At 45.1% G+C, this 16,337-nt stretch overlaps 1 protein-coding gene and 1 long non-coding RNA gene across 2 annotated transcripts in view; both read right to left on the bottom strand.

The window, feature by feature from the left end:
• LOC125023795 overlaps nt 1-15,289 on the bottom strand; it is a 31,258-nt gene extending 15,969 nt beyond the window's left edge. The window contains exons 1-36 of the mRNA XM_047611307.1: nt 15,268-15,289; nt 15,079-15,163; nt 14,802-14,948; nt 14,501-14,712; nt 14,287-14,390; nt 14,074-14,192; nt 13,802-13,969; nt 13,456-13,592; nt 13,169-13,281; nt 12,867-12,973; nt 12,552-12,728; nt 12,073-12,281; nt 11,873-11,967; nt 11,732-11,757; nt 11,552-11,573; nt 11,431-11,458; nt 11,241-11,325; nt 10,964-11,110; nt 10,663-10,874; nt 10,449-10,552; nt 10,238-10,354; nt 9,965-10,131; nt 9,556-9,755; nt 9,332-9,444; nt 9,030-9,136; nt 8,715-8,891; nt 8,236-8,444; nt 8,036-8,130; nt 7,895-7,920; nt 7,715-7,736; nt 7,594-7,621; nt 7,404-7,488; nt 7,127-7,273; nt 6,826-7,037; nt 6,612-6,715; nt 6,399-6,517 (exon numbers count right to left, since the gene is read on the bottom strand). Coding sequence (XP_047467263.1) covers nt 6,399-6,517; nt 6,612-6,715; nt 6,826-7,037; nt 7,127-7,273; nt 7,404-7,488; nt 7,594-7,621; nt 7,715-7,736; nt 7,895-7,920; nt 8,036-8,130; nt 8,236-8,444; nt 8,715-8,891; nt 9,030-9,136; nt 9,332-9,444; nt 9,556-9,755; nt 9,965-10,131; nt 10,238-10,354; nt 10,449-10,552; nt 10,663-10,874; nt 10,964-11,110; nt 11,241-11,325; nt 11,431-11,458; nt 11,552-11,573; nt 11,732-11,757; nt 11,873-11,967; nt 12,073-12,281; nt 12,552-12,728; nt 12,867-12,973; nt 13,169-13,281; nt 13,456-13,592; nt 13,802-13,969; nt 14,074-14,192; nt 14,287-14,390; nt 14,501-14,712; nt 14,802-14,912 — 4,104 coding nt within the window. The 5' untranslated portion in view covers nt 14,913-14,948; nt 15,079-15,163; nt 15,268-15,289. The remainder of the gene's footprint in view (nt 1-6,398; nt 6,518-6,611; nt 6,716-6,825; nt 7,038-7,126; nt 7,274-7,403; nt 7,489-7,593; nt 7,622-7,714; nt 7,737-7,894; nt 7,921-8,035; nt 8,131-8,235; nt 8,445-8,714; nt 8,892-9,029; nt 9,137-9,331; nt 9,445-9,555; nt 9,756-9,964; nt 10,132-10,237; nt 10,355-10,448; nt 10,553-10,662; nt 10,875-10,963; nt 11,111-11,240; nt 11,326-11,430; nt 11,459-11,551; nt 11,574-11,731; nt 11,758-11,872; nt 11,968-12,072; nt 12,282-12,551; nt 12,729-12,866; nt 12,974-13,168; nt 13,282-13,455; nt 13,593-13,801; nt 13,970-14,073; nt 14,193-14,286; nt 14,391-14,500; nt 14,713-14,801; nt 14,949-15,078; nt 15,164-15,267) is intronic.
• Nucleotides 1,824-2,407, bottom strand: LOC125024214. Its single transcript, XR_007114710.1, has 3 exons — nt 2,245-2,407; nt 2,027-2,139; nt 1,824-1,836 (listed from the first exon to the last, which is right to left on the bottom strand). It is a non-coding gene; the product is annotated as an uncharacterized LOC125024214 (long non-coding RNA).
• Nucleotides 15,290-16,337: the final 1,048 nt, after the last annotated feature.

The raw sequence follows: 16,337 nt of genomic DNA, 5'->3' as shown, positions 1-16,337 counted from the left end.
GTGTGTGGACTTGTGCCTTGGGGGGATAAAAATGTTCAAGAAACACAACGTACTAGTCAGGGCTTGTGGTAATTTGTCTCAAGATGCTGATGTAGCAAAAGCTATATCTTTTTGTGGGTTTTACAGCTTACACAAAACAATCTACGAGGAGCAAGCATGTCAGTGATGGTGAAATTGCACAGAGCTGTAGAAGAATTGTCACTGACAGGGTTTGTTGGGTTTTGAGCTGAGAAACAATCAATAGACATTCATTGTCACTTTGGTTTAGTGCGCAAAAGGAATTCCATATTCACACTCAGCACAGGACAAAAGAGCAATCCACCCACCTGTCCACTGCAGCACAGATGAGGTTCTCTGTGAAATGACAATGTTGTGTATCAGATATTGGTAGATCAGAATGCAACGTGTAATCAAGGTTCAACTGTCTGGTATTTTGCAGACTTACCGTCAACTGTGGTCTTCTTGCACTGGGACAAAGAAAACATTATTTTCAGTATAGTGGAAAAGTTACTTAAAATACCTTGACATGGCCTTCATTACAAAGTGCTGTGCTAAACACGCGTCTTGTAAATCTTGATCAAAACGTGTCCTGCCAATCTAATATGAACACTGTGATAAGCTTACCGCGAAGGAATCTGGTCTGAGCAACCTATTGAGAAAAAACAAAACAAAACAAAAAAAAATGAAGGTATGCATCACGGCAGTTGTCGTCACAGGCCTTACTTAAAGTTTGTCAGCAGGCTGTTTTAGCCAGTACCTGTGAATGTCTCTTTGAGTGACGTATGCTTGATCTGACGCCATGCGAAACAGCCAGCGGCAGGAATTTCAAACTTTGCTGAAGGCCACTGAGACTGTAGGAAGGGAACAGAACATGTGCGACTGGTCTAGAATCAAAGTTTGACATCACGCAAAAGCAGAATATCCAACTGTGGATGCCAAAAATATCATCTCTACATTTCTCTGTAGGATGCGCAGCTGATGTTCCTTGGGATCACCCGCAAGCTGTCAGGACGAAGGCTCGCCATCACGGGAGCCAAATAGACTGGAACCACAGCTGAAGTCTTCAGGCTCAAAATCCTCAAAAGCAGGAGCAAGGGCTGTCAAGGTCAGGTTCAAGATGGTGTCCTGTGCAGCTGGATTTGCGACGATGGTGATGTTTTTCTGGAAGAAAAAACACCATGTTGCGATTCAGAAGAAGCCAAGCTTGGTGACAATCTTTGTACCTGGCATCAGAGGCGTGGCTTGAGGCATCAGCAAAGCAAATCAGTCAAGAAACACACCAGCGACGGGTCAATTTCAGTCAATCTTGGCCCCCCAAGAGCGTCAGTAAAAAGTCCTCCAGTCCACACGATATATATGTACTTGGCCGGTTTGTCAAACAACATTGTAGGCAAGTGTGCCAATGTTAATGTTAAACATTTACCTGCTTGATGATGTTGGTAAAACCTGGAAAAAGTCATTGAGCTGCTCTTCACCACAGATTTGTCAAGCTTGTGAACCGCCTTCACAACCTCCACATCCAGCAAAGCGCCGCTGTCTGCATCCAGGAGGAACTCTGCCTTCTGCTGTGGGAGAGGACGTCCACAACTGCCACCTGGTGATCCAAACAAAGAGGATGTATGAAGATTGTTAGCTTGGAAATGGTGAAACCGCCCTGCGTGTGGCCTTTCCAAGTTCCCAATGTTGTGCTGCTGTTCTGAAGTAGCTTGGCAGTTAAATGCATGACTTACTCCTGAGAGGTTGAAGACTTTGAGCTCAGAGTATGTTGTGAACTGGGAGAACGGACCCAAGTTTGCTTCAACCCATTCGGCATCACTCTCATTCCCTGCCTGCAAACTGAGATCAAAGGTGGACATTGCATGAGTACAACTGCACCAGCATATTTCCAGTCATGCACATGCAAGAGTTGGAGGGTCAGTTTTTTTCTCAGTGCTATTTCAGAATATTTTTTCACAATTCAAGTCCGTGGACAGCTTTGAAGTCCGCATGAGCAACCACACTGCGCAGCGTACTGCGTCAGCCTTACCTGGTTCGTTGATGACACTTGCTGAATTTGTCAGGTAGCCCAGAAGAACATCTGTGAGTCCTTGTTTTCTATGCAAGGGCATCGCAGGGAAGACTTTGGCTACCCCACTCACACTGCAAAGGTTGGGTTAAAAAAAAAAAAAATTCAAAAACATTCTTGCACAGTCCCTCTCATAATTTTGCAATTACAGTCTTGCTTGTTCCCACAGTGACACTCACATGACATGGTAATTTGTGCAGTTTATGTTTGAGGTTGCCTTCTCAAGCATCACTGGAGTGAAACTAGCGAGGATGGAAACCAGTTTCACATGGAACCAGGCATAATAGTCATCTTTGTTGAAGTGCGGGAGGTGTGGACTGATGATGAGGAAGGTCCTATTCATTACGTGATCCCTCACAGCAGTTGGAAATCATGGACCTGCCAAATTACAACACGAGATGATTTAAACCCGCGCAGTTGACTGCAAGTACATCGTAAGAATACTCGAAAGAGTGCAACGATTTAACGGGTATGAATAAATCCCCTTTATTCGACGCAGAAGTTTAGATACATATCAGAGTGCTGACAGCACTGGGTTGTAAATCCAGGAGTCTTCCCTTCCCACTTCGAAGAGCAGCCTACCTCTCCATTTGCTGTCAGCTCTGTTAGGAATTCATCCACATTTTCCAGAGCGTTCCATCCTCGAGTTCCTCAAAGACTCTGTCGATTAGGTCTGTGTCGTTTGAGGCCCCCGAGCTCTGAACTACTGCGCCAGTGAGAAGAAGAGAGCTCTGACAAACTTCGGCCTACAAAGGGAATCAATATGAGGTCAAAGACAGTAGTAGAAAGCCATCATTAAAAGATTCAGTTCGCCAGAAGAACGCCACAATTGCACCGCCACTCACACTTGAGAAGTGAAATAGAGGGCTGTTATCCGCAGGTGGCAAAAGCAGAGAAGCTTGCGAGTTTGCCTGTAGCCAGTCTTTACTATTTGTGTAAGATGAGACACAGCCAGGATCTGCGAAAGAAAAAGGAAGCAGATATTGGCAGGGAGTCACAAGCACATGCTTTTTCTATACATTATCAAATGGAACCAAAGCGCCTTCCTTCACCTGATGTGTCATTTCTTGACAGGAATGGTTGGATGAAGTGAGTGAAGACTGCTGCTGTCTGTCTCTGTCCATGAATGCTGTTTGGTTGCCGAATGCCTGGATGCTAAGTTTTGAGAGAGGTACTTTTACAATCCAAACTGCGAGAAAAACTGCAGGTGTCTCTGAAATCCTCTTGACAGGCAATAGGCAGAATCGTCCCATAATTACTTACACAATCCGGTACGTCGCACAGCTGAAGTTGGTGGAACTCAGGCAGAATAGGAAGTTGTTGACGGAGAGGCCAAGAATGGAAGGATTTGTGTCTGGAACAGGCTGCTGATCAAATTCTCACTCTGCAGTTGTTCCGCTGAGGTGGCAATTTTCACCTCTCCAAGAGCCTCAAGAGCAGATGACAAGGCTAGATTGCTGTTGGCGTAGAATTGAGAAACATACCCGGACAATTACCTGGCATCGGATGGAAGATTTCCATGGAGGGGACGCTCAAACTGTCTGCAAGCCTTTGGAAGAAATTCAGCTTCTACGTAACCCTGGCTTCATGGCATTCATAGTGACCAGTTGCTGTGGAGTGGCCTGGGATAAAAGTTCAAGAAACCAACTACATCAGCTTTGTAATTGCAAGTGCTGATGTAGAAGCTATCTTTGTGTTTACACTTACACAAAACAATCTTCCAACAACATGTTAAGGGAAATTGCAAGACTGTAAGAATTACTGACGGTTGTTAGTTTGATAGAAACAATCAAAAGAATCATTCACTTTAGTGCGCAAAAGGAATTCCAATTCCACCAGCCAGACAAGACAATCCCCACCTGTCAGCACACAATTTCCGTAAATCAAGTTCTTACGTATTGAGATCAGATGCATGCGAATCAAGTCAACTGCTGGTATTGAGACTCGCAACTTGGTCTCTGACTGGGACAAGAAAACTATTTAGAAGTGAAAAGTTCTTTCCTGAAGGCCCACAATGCGCAAACACCTTGAAATTTGATAAGTGTCCTGCATTGAAACGGAAAGCTTCGGAGGTTGTCCTGAGCAACTATTGGAGAAAAAACAAACACAAAAAAAAGAAGGTATGCATCACGCATTTTCTACACCTTACAAAGTGTCAGCAGCTGTTTTTAGCCATCTTGAAGTTTTGAGTGAGTATGCTTGCTGCGCCTGCAGCGTGGCAGATTTCAACTTTTGAAGAGAGACTTAGAAGGAACAGAAATGGGTGTCTAAATCAATTTGACAGCAAAGCAGAATTCCAATTGATCAAAAAACATCTCAACATTTCTGTAGGATGCCAGCGATGTTTGGGGACACCGCAAGTGTCGACGAGGCTCGCCATCACGGGGCCATAGCTGGAACCCAGCTAAAGCATCAGGCTAATCCAAAGCGAGAAGGGAAGGCATTCAGAGGTGCCTGTCACGGATGCGACAGTTGTATCTGGAGAAAACCATGTTGCGATCAAAGAGCCAGTGGGAAACTTTGACCGCTCCAGAGCTGGTTGGCTCACAAGCAATCAAAGAACACAAGCGAGGGTCAATTTCATAAACTTGTCCCCAAGAGCGTGTAAGTCCTCCATCACCTTTAATATACTTGCCGTGACAACATGTAGGTGTGAATTAAGTTAAAAACTGCTATGAGGGTATGGAAGTTTGGCTGCACACCACAGATTTGTCATTGGAAGCTCAAACTCCCATACAAACCCCTGTCGCACAGGAGAACTCCCTTCCCTGGGGAGAGGCGTAAATGCCATGGTGATCAAAAAAGAGATGATGAAGTGTAGTAATGGTGAACCGCCCTGGTGTGCCTTCCGTCAATGTTGTCTCTGTCTGAAGACTTGCAGTTAATGAATTACTTCAAGTTGAAGACTTTAGTCGGATTGTAACTGAAACGGCCCAATTTTAACATGGATACCCAATTCCCTGGCAACTGAGAAAAGACATCAAAACAATGACAGCAATTTCCCAGTTTGCACATGCAAAGTTGAGGTCATTTTTTAGCTATTTCAGATATTTTTTACATTTAGTCGTGACAGCTGAAGCCATGGAACCAACTGCGAGCTACTGGACACTGTTGCGTGATGACACTGCAAGCAGTACCCAGAAAAATCTTATCCTTTTTTCATGCAGGCATGCGGAAGACTTTGCAACAACTGCAAAGGGGGTAAAAAAAAAAAAGATTCAAAAAATCTGACAGCTCAGTTTCAAGTTACAGTTGTTGTCCCATGACATAATGCTGGAATCAGTTGTTTGAGGTGCCATCTAGCATACTATGAACTCGGGTGGAACCAGTCCTGGACCAGGCATAAAGCATTGTTGAACGGGAGGGTAATAAGTCATCTTCACCTCAAGCCAGTGAATCATGACTGCCATTCAACGAAATTTACCGGCAGTTGACATACTCGTATGAAACCGAAAGATGAACTTTAACGTTGAATAAACCCCTATCACGCAGAAGAGTATCATAGATGCTGACGCTGGGTGAATCCAGACTCCTTCCACCGAAGAGAGTCTTCATTTGTGTAGCCGTTGGTCTCCAATTTCCAAGGTTCTCTCGTTCTAAAGACTCGTAATAGGCTTGTCTTTGAGGCCAGTTGACAACTGGACTGGAGAAGGACCCAAATTCGCCTCGGAATCAATGTCAAGACGTGTAGAGCCAATTAAAATTCAGTGCAGAGAACGCCACAATTCCCCCCTCACATGAGAGTTGAAATAGGCTTGTATTCGAGGTGCAAAAGCGAGAAGCTTGAGGCCTGTAGCCACACATGGTAATGGCCAGCCAGGTCTGGAAGAAAGGCGATTTCAGGGAGAAACACATCTTTTTTTACATCAATGGAACGAAGCCTTCTTCCCTATGCATTTTAAGAAGTGATAATTGAAGCTCTCGTTTTCTTCATGTCTTTGGTCCGAATGTGATGCAAGTTTGAGGAGGTACTAACCAAACTGGAGGAATGCAGTGTCTCTGAATCCTCTGCAGGGAAACAGAATCGCCCAAATTACACAATGGTACCGCCGCGAGTTGTGGAATCACAATAGAATGTGGAGAGACAGATGAAGGTTGTTCTGACACGCGATAATCTATCGAGTGACCGGTGAGGATTTCCCTCCCAGAAGAGCTACCTCATTTGCTGTTTTGGATCTCATTTTCAGAGCGTCCATCGGCCCAAAGATCTCGATTAGGCTGTGTCTTGACCAGTGAATACTGGCCAGCTAAAGAGCTGCAAATTCGGAACAAGGAAAATGAGTCAGCGTATAAACCTCTTAATTTCATTGCGAAGAACCCAAATTGCACGCACACTTGAGAAGTTGAAATAGAGGGCCTGTATATCCTGCAGGGTGGCAAAAGCAGAGAAGCTTGCGAGGTTTGCCTGTAGCCAGTCTTTACTATTTGTGTAAGATGAGACACAGCCAGGATCTGCGAAAGAAAAAGGAAGCAGATATTGGCAGGGAGTCACAAGCACATGCTTTTTCTATACATTATCAAATGGAACCAAAGCGCCTTCCTTCACCTGATGTGTCATTTCTTGACAGGAATGGTTGGATGAAGTGAGTGAAGACTGCTTGCTGTCTGTCTCTGTCCATGAATGCTGTTTGGTTGCCGAATGCCTGGATGCTAAGTTTTGAGAGAGGTACTTTTACAATCCAAACTGCGAGAAAAACTGCAGGTGTCTCTGAAATCCTCTTGACAGGGCAATAGGCAGAATCCGTCCCATAATTACTTACACAATCCGGTACGTCGCACAGCTGAAGTTGGTGGAACTCAGGCAGAATAGGAAGTTGTTGGACGGAGAGGCCAAGAATGGAAGGATTTGTGTCTGGAACAGGCTGCTGATCAAATTCTCACTCTGCAGTTGTTCCCGGCTGAGGTTGGCAATTTTCACCTCTCCAAGAGCCTCAAGAGCAGATGACAAGGCTAGATTGCTGTTTTGGGGCGCCTAGAATTGAAAGAAGAAAACAGCATTACGGCCGGACAGAATTCACACGAGGCAGCACCAGTCCTGTGAAACTGTGCTAGTGGATTTACCATGGTGGCGAGCGTCTCAAGAGCCTGGTCCAGTGCAGGAGAAGCCTTTTGGAAGAAAAGCTTCCAGACTTCTACTGGGTATACCCTTTGGCTTTCCAGTGAGCACTTCATAAGCGTGACCAAGTTGCTGTGTGTGAGACTTGTGGCCTTGGGGGGATAAAAATGTTCAAGAAACACAACGTACTAGTCAGGGCTTGTGGTAATTTGTCTCAAGATGCTGATGTAGCAAAAGCTATATCTTTTTGTGGGTTTTACAGCTTACACAAAACAATCTTACCGAGGAGCAAGCATGTTCAGTGATGGTGAAATTGCACAGAGCTGTAGAAGAATTGTCACTTGACAGGGTTTGTTGGAGTTTTGAGCTGAGGAAAACAATCAAATAGACATTCATTGTCACTTTGGTTTTAGTGCGCAAAAGGAATTCCCATATTCACACTCAGCACAGGACAAAAGAGCAATCCACCCACCTGTCCACTGCAGCACAGATGAGGTTCTCTGTGAAATGACAATGTTGGTGTATCAGATATTGGTAGATCAGAATGCAATCGTGTAATCAAGGTTCAACTGTCTGGTATTTTGCAGACTTACCGTCAACTGTGGTCTTCTTGCACTGGTGACAAAGAAAACATTATTTTCAGTATAGTGGAAAAGTTACTTAAAATACCTTGACATGGCCTTCATTACAAAGTGCTGTGCTAAACACGCGTCTTGTAAATCTTGATCAAAACGTGTCCTGCCAATCTAATATGAACACTGTGATAAGCTTACCGCGAAGGAATCTGGTCCTGAGCAACCTATTGGAGAAAAAACAAAACAAAACAAAAAACAAATGAAGGTATGGCATCACGGCAGTTGTCGTCACAGTGCCTTACTTAAAAGTTTGTCAGCAGGCTGTTTTTAGCCACGTACCTGTGAATGTCTCTTTGAGTGACGTTATGCTTGATCTGACGCCATGCGAAACAGCCAGCGGCAGGAATTTCAAACTTTGCTGAAGGCCACTGAGACTGTAGGAAGGGAACAGAACATGTTGCGACTGGTCTAGAATCAAAGTTTGACATCACGCAAAAGCAGAATATCCAACTGTGGATGCCAAAAATATCATCTCATACATTTCTCTGTAGGATGCGCAGCTGATGTTCCTTGGGATCACCCGCAAGCTGTCAGGACGAAGGCTCGCCATCACGGGAGCCAAATAGACCTGGAACCACAGCTGAAAGTCTTCAGGCTCAAAATCCTCAAAAGCAGGAGCAAGGGCTGTCAAGGTCAGGTTCAAGATGGTGTCCTGTGCAGCTGGATTTGCGACGATGGTGATGTTTTTCTGGAAGAAAAAACACCATGTTGCGATTCAGAAGAAGCCAAGCTTGGTGACACATCTTTGTACCCTGGGCAATCAGAGGCGTGGCTTGAGGCATCAGCAAAGGCAAATCAGTCAAGAAACACACCAGCGACGGGTCAATTTCAGTCAAATCTTGGCCCCCCCAAGAGCGTCAGTAAAAAGTCCTCCAGTCCCACACGATATATATGTACTTGGCCGGTTTGTCAAACAACATTGTAGGCAAGTGTGCCAATGTTAATGTTAAACATTTACCTGCTTGATGATGTTGGTAAAACCCTGGAAAAAGTCATTGAGCTGCTCTTCACCACCAGATTGTGTCAAGCTTGTGAACACCGCCTTCACAACCTCCACATCCAGCAAAGCGCCGCTGTCTGCATCCAGGAGGAACTCTGCCTTCTGCTGTGGGGAGAGGACGTCCACAACTGCCACCTGGTGATCCAAACAAAGAGGATGTATGAAGATTGTTAGCTTGGAAATGGTGAAACCGCCCCTGCGTGTGGCCTTTCCAAGTTCCCAATGTTGTGCTGCTGTTCTGAAGGTAGCTTGGCAGTTAAATGCATGACTTACTCCTGAGAGGTTGAAGACTTTGAGCTCAGAGTATGTTGTGAACTGGGAGAACGGACCCAAGTTTGCTTCAACCCATTCGGCATCACTCTCAATTCCCTGCCTGCAAACTGAGATCAAAGGTGGACATTGGCATGAGTACAACTGCACCAGCATATTTCCCAGTCATGCACATGCAAGAGTTGGAGGGTCAGTTTTCTTCTCAGTGCTATTTCAGAATAGTTTTTTTCACAATTTCAAGTCCGTGGACAGCTTTGAAGTCCGCATGAGCAACCACACTGCGCAGCGTACTGCGTCAGCCTTACCTGGTTCGTTGATGACACTTGCTGAATTTGTCAGGTAGCCCAGAAGAACATCTGTGAGTCCTTGTTTTCTATGCAAGGGCATCGCAGGGAAGACTTTGGCTATCCCACTCACACTGCAAAGGTTGGGTTAAAAAAAAAAAAAAAGAATTCAAAAACATTCTTGCACAGTCCCTTCTCAGTAATTTTGCAATTACAGTCTTGCTTGTTCCCACAGTGACACTCACATGACATGGTAATTTGTGCAGTTTACGTTTGAGGTTGCCTTCTCAAGCATCACTGGAGTGAAACTAGCGAGGATGGAAACCAGTTTCACATGGAACCAGGCATAATAGTCATCTTTGTTGAAGTGCGGGAGGTGTGGACTGATGATGAGGAAGGTCCTATTCATTACGTGATCCCTCACAGCAGGTTGGAAATCATGGACCTGCCAAATTACAACACGAGATGATTTAAACCCCGCGCAGTTGACTGCAAGTACATCGTAGAGAATACTCGAAAGAGTGCAACGATTTAACGGGTATGAATAAATCCCCTTTATTCGACGCAGAAGTTTAGATACATATCAGAGTGCTGACAGCACTGGGTTGTAAATCCAGGAGTCTTCCTCTTCCCCAGCTTCGAAGAGCAGCCTACCTCTCCATTTGCTGTCAGCTCTGTTAGGAATTCATCCACATTTTCCAGAGCGTTCCCATCCTCGAGTTCCTCAAAGACTCTGTCGATTAGGTCTGTGTCGTTTGAGGCCCCGAGCTCTGAACGTACTGCGCCAGCTGAGAAGAAGAGAGCTCTGACAAAACTTCGGCCTACAAAAGGGAATCAATATGAGGTCAAAGAACAGTAGTTAGAAAGCCATCATTAAAAGATTTCAGTTCGCCAGAAGAACGCCACAATTGCACCCGCCACTCACACTTGAGAAGTTGAAATAGAGGGCTTGTATATCCTGCAGGGTGGCAAAAGCAGAGAAGCTTGCGAGGTTTGCCTGTAGCCAGTCTTTACTATTTGTGTAAGATGAGACACAGCCAGGATCTGCGAAAGAAAAAGGAAGCAGATATTGGCAGGGAGTCACAAGCACATGCTTTTTCTATACATTATCAAATGGAACCAAAGCGCCTTCCTTCACCTGATGTGTCATTTCTTGACAGGAATGGTTGGATGAAGTGAGTGAAGACTGCTTGCTGTCTGTCTCTGTCCATGAATGCTGTTTGGTTGCCGAATGCCTGGATGCTAAGTTTTGAGAGAGGTACTTTTACAATCCAAACTGCGAGAAAAACTGCAGGTGTCTCTGAAATCCTCTTGACAGGGCAATAGGCAGAATCCGTCCCATAATTACTTACACAATCCGGTACGTCGCACAGCTGAAGTTGGTGGAACTCAGGCAGAATAGGAAGTTGTTGGACGGAGAGGCCAAGAATGGAAGGATTTGTGTCTGGAACAGGCTGCTGATCAAATTCTCACTCTGCAGTTGTTCCCGGCTGAGGTTGGCAATTTTCACCTCTCCAAGAGCCTCAAGAGCAGATGACAAGGCTAGATTGCTGTTTTGGGGCGCCTAGAATTGAAAGAAGAAAACAGCATTACGGCCGGACAGAATTCACACGAGGCAGCACCAGTCCTGTGAAACTGTGCTAGTGGATTTACCATGGTGGCGAGCGTCTCAAGAGCCTGGTCCAGTGCAGGAGAAGCCTTTTGGAAGAAAAGCTTCCAGACTTCTACTGGGTATACCCTTTGGCTTTCCAGTGAGCACTTCATAAGCGTGACCAAGTTGCTGTGTGTGAGACTTGTGGCCTTGGGGGGATAAAAATGTTCAAGAAACACAACGTACTAGTCAGGGCTTGTGGTAATTTGTCTCAAGATGCTGATGTAGCAAAAGCTATATCTTTTTGTGGGTTTTACAGCTTACACAAAACAATCTTACCGAGGAGCAAGCATGTTCAGTGATGGTGAAATTGCACAGAGCTGTAGAAGAATTGTCACTTGACAGGGTTTGTTGGAGTTTTGAGCTGAGGAAAACAATCAAATAGACATTCATTGTCACTTTGGTTTTAGTGCGCAAAAGGAATTCCCATATTCACACTCAGCACAGGACAAAAGAGCAATCCACCCACCTGTCCACTGCAGCACAGATGAGGTTCTCTGTGAAATGACAATGTTGGTGTATCAGATATTGGTAGATCAGAATGCAATCGTGTAATCAAGGTTCAACTGTCTGGTATTTTGCAGACTTACCGTCAACTGTGGTCTTCTTGCACTGGGGACAAAGAAAACATTATTTTCAGTATAGTGGAAAAGTTACTTAAAATACCTTGACATGACCTTCATTACAAAGTGCTGTGCTAAACACGCATCTTGTAAATCTTGATCAAAACGTGTCCTGCCAATCTAATATGAACACTGTGATAAGCTTACCGCGAAGGAATCTGGTCCTGAGCAACCTATTGGAGAAAAAACAAAACAAAACAAAAAACAAATGAAGGTATGGCATCACGGCAGTTGTCGTCACAGTGCCTTACTTAAAAGTTTGTCAGCAGGCTGTTTTTAGCCACGTACCTGTGAATGTCTCTTTGAGTGACGTTATGCTTGATCTGACGCCATGCGAAACAGCCAGCGGCAGGAATTTCAAACTTTGCTGAAGGCCACTGAGACTGTAGGAAGGGAACAGAACATGTTGCGACTGGTCTAGAATCAAAGTTTGACATCACGCAAAAGCAGAATATCCAACTGTGGATGCCAAAAATATCATCTCATACATTTCTCTGTAGGATGCGCAGCTGATGTTCCTTGGGATCACCCGCAAGCTGTCAGGACGAAGGCTCGCCATCACGGGAGCCAAATAGACCTGGAACCACAGCTGAAAGTCTTCAGGCTCAAAATCCTCAAAAGCAGGAGCAAGGGCTGTCAAGGTCAGGTTCAAGATGGTGTCCTGTGCAGCTGGATTTGCGACGATGGTGATGTTTTTCTGGAAGAAAAAACACCATGTTGCGATTCAGAAGAAGCCAAGCTTGGTGACATATCTTTGTACCCTGGTGCATCAGAGGCGTGGCTTGAGGCATCAGCAAAGGCAAATCAGTCAAGAAACACACCAGCGACGGGTCAATTTCAGTCAAATCTTGGCCCCCCCAAGAGCGTCAGTAAAAAGTCCTCCAGTCCCACACGATATATATGTACTTGGCCGGTTTGTCAAACAACATTGTAGGCAAGTGTGCCAATGTTAATGTTAAACATTTACCTGCTTGATGATGTTGGTAAAACCCTGGAAAAAGTCATTGAGCTGCTCTTCACCACCAGATTCTGTCAAGCTTGTGAACACCGCCTTCACAACCTCCACATCCAGCAAAGCGCCGCTGTCTGCATCCAGGAGGAACTCTGCCTTCTGCTGTGGGGAGAGGACGTCCACAACTGCCACCTGGTGATCCAAACAAAGAGGATGTATGAAGATTGTTAGCTTGGAAATGGTGAAACCGCCCCTGCGTGTGGCCTTTCCAAGTTCCCAATGTTGTGTTGCTGTTCTGAAGGTAGCTTGGCAGTTAAATACATGACTTACTCCTGAGAGGTTGAAGACTTTGAGCTCAGAGTATGTTGTGAACTGGGAGAACGGACCCAAGTTTGCTTCAACCCATTCGGCATCACTCTCAATTCCCTGCCTGCAAACTGAGATCAAAGGTGGACATTGGCATGAGTACAACTGCACCAGCATATTTCCCAGTCATGCACATGCAAGAGTTGGAGGGTCAGTTTTCTTCTCAGTGCTATTTCAGAATAGTTTTTTTCACAATTTCAAGTCCGTGGACAGCTTTGAAGTCCGCATGAGCAACCACACTGCGCAGCGTACTGCGTCAGCCTTACCTGGTTCGTTGATGACACTTGCTGAATTTGTCAGGTAGCCCAGAAGAACATCTGTGAGTCCTTGTTTTCTATGCAAGGGCATCGCAGGGAAGACTTTGGCTATCCCACTCACACTGCAAAGGTTGGGTTAAAAAAAAAACAAAGAATTCAAAAACATTCTTGCACAGTCCCTTCTCAGTAATTTTGCAATTACAGTCTTGCTTGTTCCCACAGTGACACTCACATGACATGGTAATTTGTGCAGTTTATGTTTGAGGTTGCCTTCTCAAGCATCACTGGAGTGAAACTAGCGAGGATTGGAAACCAGTTTCACATGGAACCAGGCATAATAGTCATCTTTGTTGAAGTGCGGGAGGTGTGGACTGATGATGAGGAAGGTCCTATTCATTACGTGATCCCTCACAGCAGGTTGGAAATCATGGACCTGCCAAATTACAACACGAGATGATTTAAACCCCGCGCAGTTGACTGCAAGTACATCGTAGAGAATACTCGAAAGAGTGCAACGATTTAACGGGTATGAATAAATCCCCTTTATTCGACGCAGAAGTTTAGATACATATCAGAGTGCTGACAGCACTGGGTTGTAAATCCAGGAGTCTTCCTCTTCCCCAGCTTCGAAGAGCAGCCTACCTCTCCATTTGCTGTCAGCTCTGTTAGGAATTCATCCACATTTTCCAGAGCGTTCCCATCCTCGAGTTCCTCAAAGACTCTGTCGATTAGGTCTGTGTCGTTTGAGGCCCCCGAGCTCTGAACGTACTGCGCCAGCTGAGAAGAAGAGAGCTCTGACAAAACTTCGGCCTACAAAAGGGAATCAATATGAGGTCAAAGAACAGTAGTTAGAAAGCCATCATTAAAAGATTTCAGTTCGCCAGAAGAACGCCACAATTGCACCCTCCACTCACACTTGAGAAGTTGAAATAGAGGGCTTGTATATCCTGCAGGGTGGCAAAAGCAGAGAAGCTTGCGAGGTTTGCCTGTAGCCAGTCTTTACTATTTGTGTAAGATGAGACACAGCCAGGATCTGCGAAAGAAAAAGGAAGCAGATATTGGCAGGGAGTCACAAGCACATGCTTTTTCTATACATTATCAAATGGAACCAAAGCGCCTTCCTTCACCTGATGTGTCATTTCTTGACAGGAATGGTTGGATGAAGTGAGTGAAGACTGCTTGCTGTCTGTCTCTGTCCATGAATGCTGTTTGGTTGCCGAATGCCTGGATGCTAAGTTTTGAGAGAGGTACTTTTACAATCCAAACTGCGAGAAAAACTGCAGGTGTCTCTGAAATCCTCTTGACAGGGCAATAGGCAGAATCTGTCCCATAATTACTTACACAATCCGGTACGTCGCACAGCTGAAGTTGGTGGAACTCAGGCAGAATAGGAAGTTGTTGGACGGAGAGGCCAAGAATGGAAGGATTTGTGTCTGGAACAGGCTGCTGATCAAATTCTCACTCTGCAGTTGTTCCCGGCTGAGGTTGGCAATTTTCACCTCTCCAAGAGCCTCAAGAGCAGATGACAAGGCTAGATTGCTGTTTTGGGGCGCCTAGAATTGAAAGAAGAAAACAGCATTACGGCCGGACAGAATTCACACGAGGCAGCACCAGTCCTGTGAAACTGTGCTAGTGGATTTACCATGGTGGCGAGCGTCTCAAGAGCCTGGTCCAGTGCAGGAGAAGCCTTTTGGAAGAAAAGCTTCCAGACTTCTACTGGGTATACCCTTTGGCTTTCCAGTGAGCACTTCATAAGCGTGACCAAGTTGCTGTGTGTGAGACTTGTGGCCTTGGGGGGATAAAAATGTTCAAGAAACACAACGTACTAGTCAGGGCTTGTGGTCATTTGTCTCAAGATGCTGATGTAGCAAAAGCTATATCTTTTTGTGGGTTTTACAGCTTACACAAAACAATCTTACCGAGGAGCAAGCATGCTCAGTGATGGTGAAATTGCACAGAGCTGTAGAAGAATTGTCACTTGACAGGGTTTGTTGGAGTTTTGAGCTGAGGAAAACAATCAAATAGACATTCATTGTCACTTTGGTTTTAGTGCGCAAAAGGAATTCCCATATTCACATCAGCACAGGACAAAAGAGCAATCCACCCACCTGTCCACTGCAGCACAGATGAGGTTCTCTGTGAAATGACAATGTTGGTGTATCAGATATTGGTAGATCAGAATGCAATCGTGTAATCAAGGTTCAACTGTCTGGTATTTTGCAGACTTACCGTCAACTGTGGTCTTCTTGCACTGGGACAAAAAAAAACATTATTTTCAGTATAGTGGAAAAGTTACTTAAAATACCTTGACATGGCCTTCATTACAAGTGCTGTGCTAAAACGCCTGTAAATGACAATTCCGCATTAATGAAATGAAGTTCCCAGGTTCAGAATATTACAACAACACATGAAGAGGCACACGGCAGTGCGTCAGCCTACTTAATGCACGCTGTTTGCATCCGGAATCTTTAGTGCTTATCTTCACCAGCGAAACGCACCAAATCAATTGGAAAACAGAAACAACAGTCATTTGAATAAGTTTGCCCAAGGAATCCAACTGTGTCAATTATTCTTCTCGATGATGCGCAGTGGCCTTATACCGCAATGTCAGAAGGCGAGGGAGAATAGACTAACAACAAGTTTGTCAACCTAAAAAAACAGGTGTACCGCAATATGGTCTGTAGGATGGGAGTGGATTGGAAGAAAAAACCCTTTCGACAGAAAGTTACAATTTGACCGGATCAGGGTCTTCTCCGAAACCAGACCCAAGGTCAATTTATAATCTCCCCAGAGCTAAACCTCAGTCCCAGATTTGATTGCGGTTTGCCACTTGAGGCAGTGGCAAGATGAAACTTTACTTATTGGGTAAAACGAAAAAGCATGTCTTCCAAGATGCAATTGAACCGCCTCACAATAATAGAAGGCTGTTTCCAGGAGGAACTCTGCCTCTGCGGGAGAGACTCCAAACCCCCCTGTGATCAACAAAGAGGATGAAAGATGTTATTGAAGGTGAAAGCCCTGCGTTGCCTTCCAAGTACCAATGTTGTGCGCTGTTGAGTCTTGGAGAATGCATGACATCTGAGAGTGAAGACTTTGAGCTAGAGTATGTTTTGGGAGAACGGACCAAGTTTGCTTCAACCCATCGCATACTCTCATTCCCCTCAAGAATCAAATGGAC

Source organism: Mugil cephalus, chromosome 17, assembly GCF_022458985.1.
Source record: "Mugil cephalus isolate CIBA_MC_2020 chromosome 17, CIBA_Mcephalus_1.1, whole genome shotgun sequence".
Taxonomy (NCBI): Eukaryota; Metazoa; Chordata; class Actinopteri; order Mugiliformes; family Mugilidae; genus Mugil; species Mugil cephalus.
The sequence above is the reverse complement of the archived record's forward strand: the minus strand, read 5'-3'. Positions and strand labels throughout refer to the sequence as shown.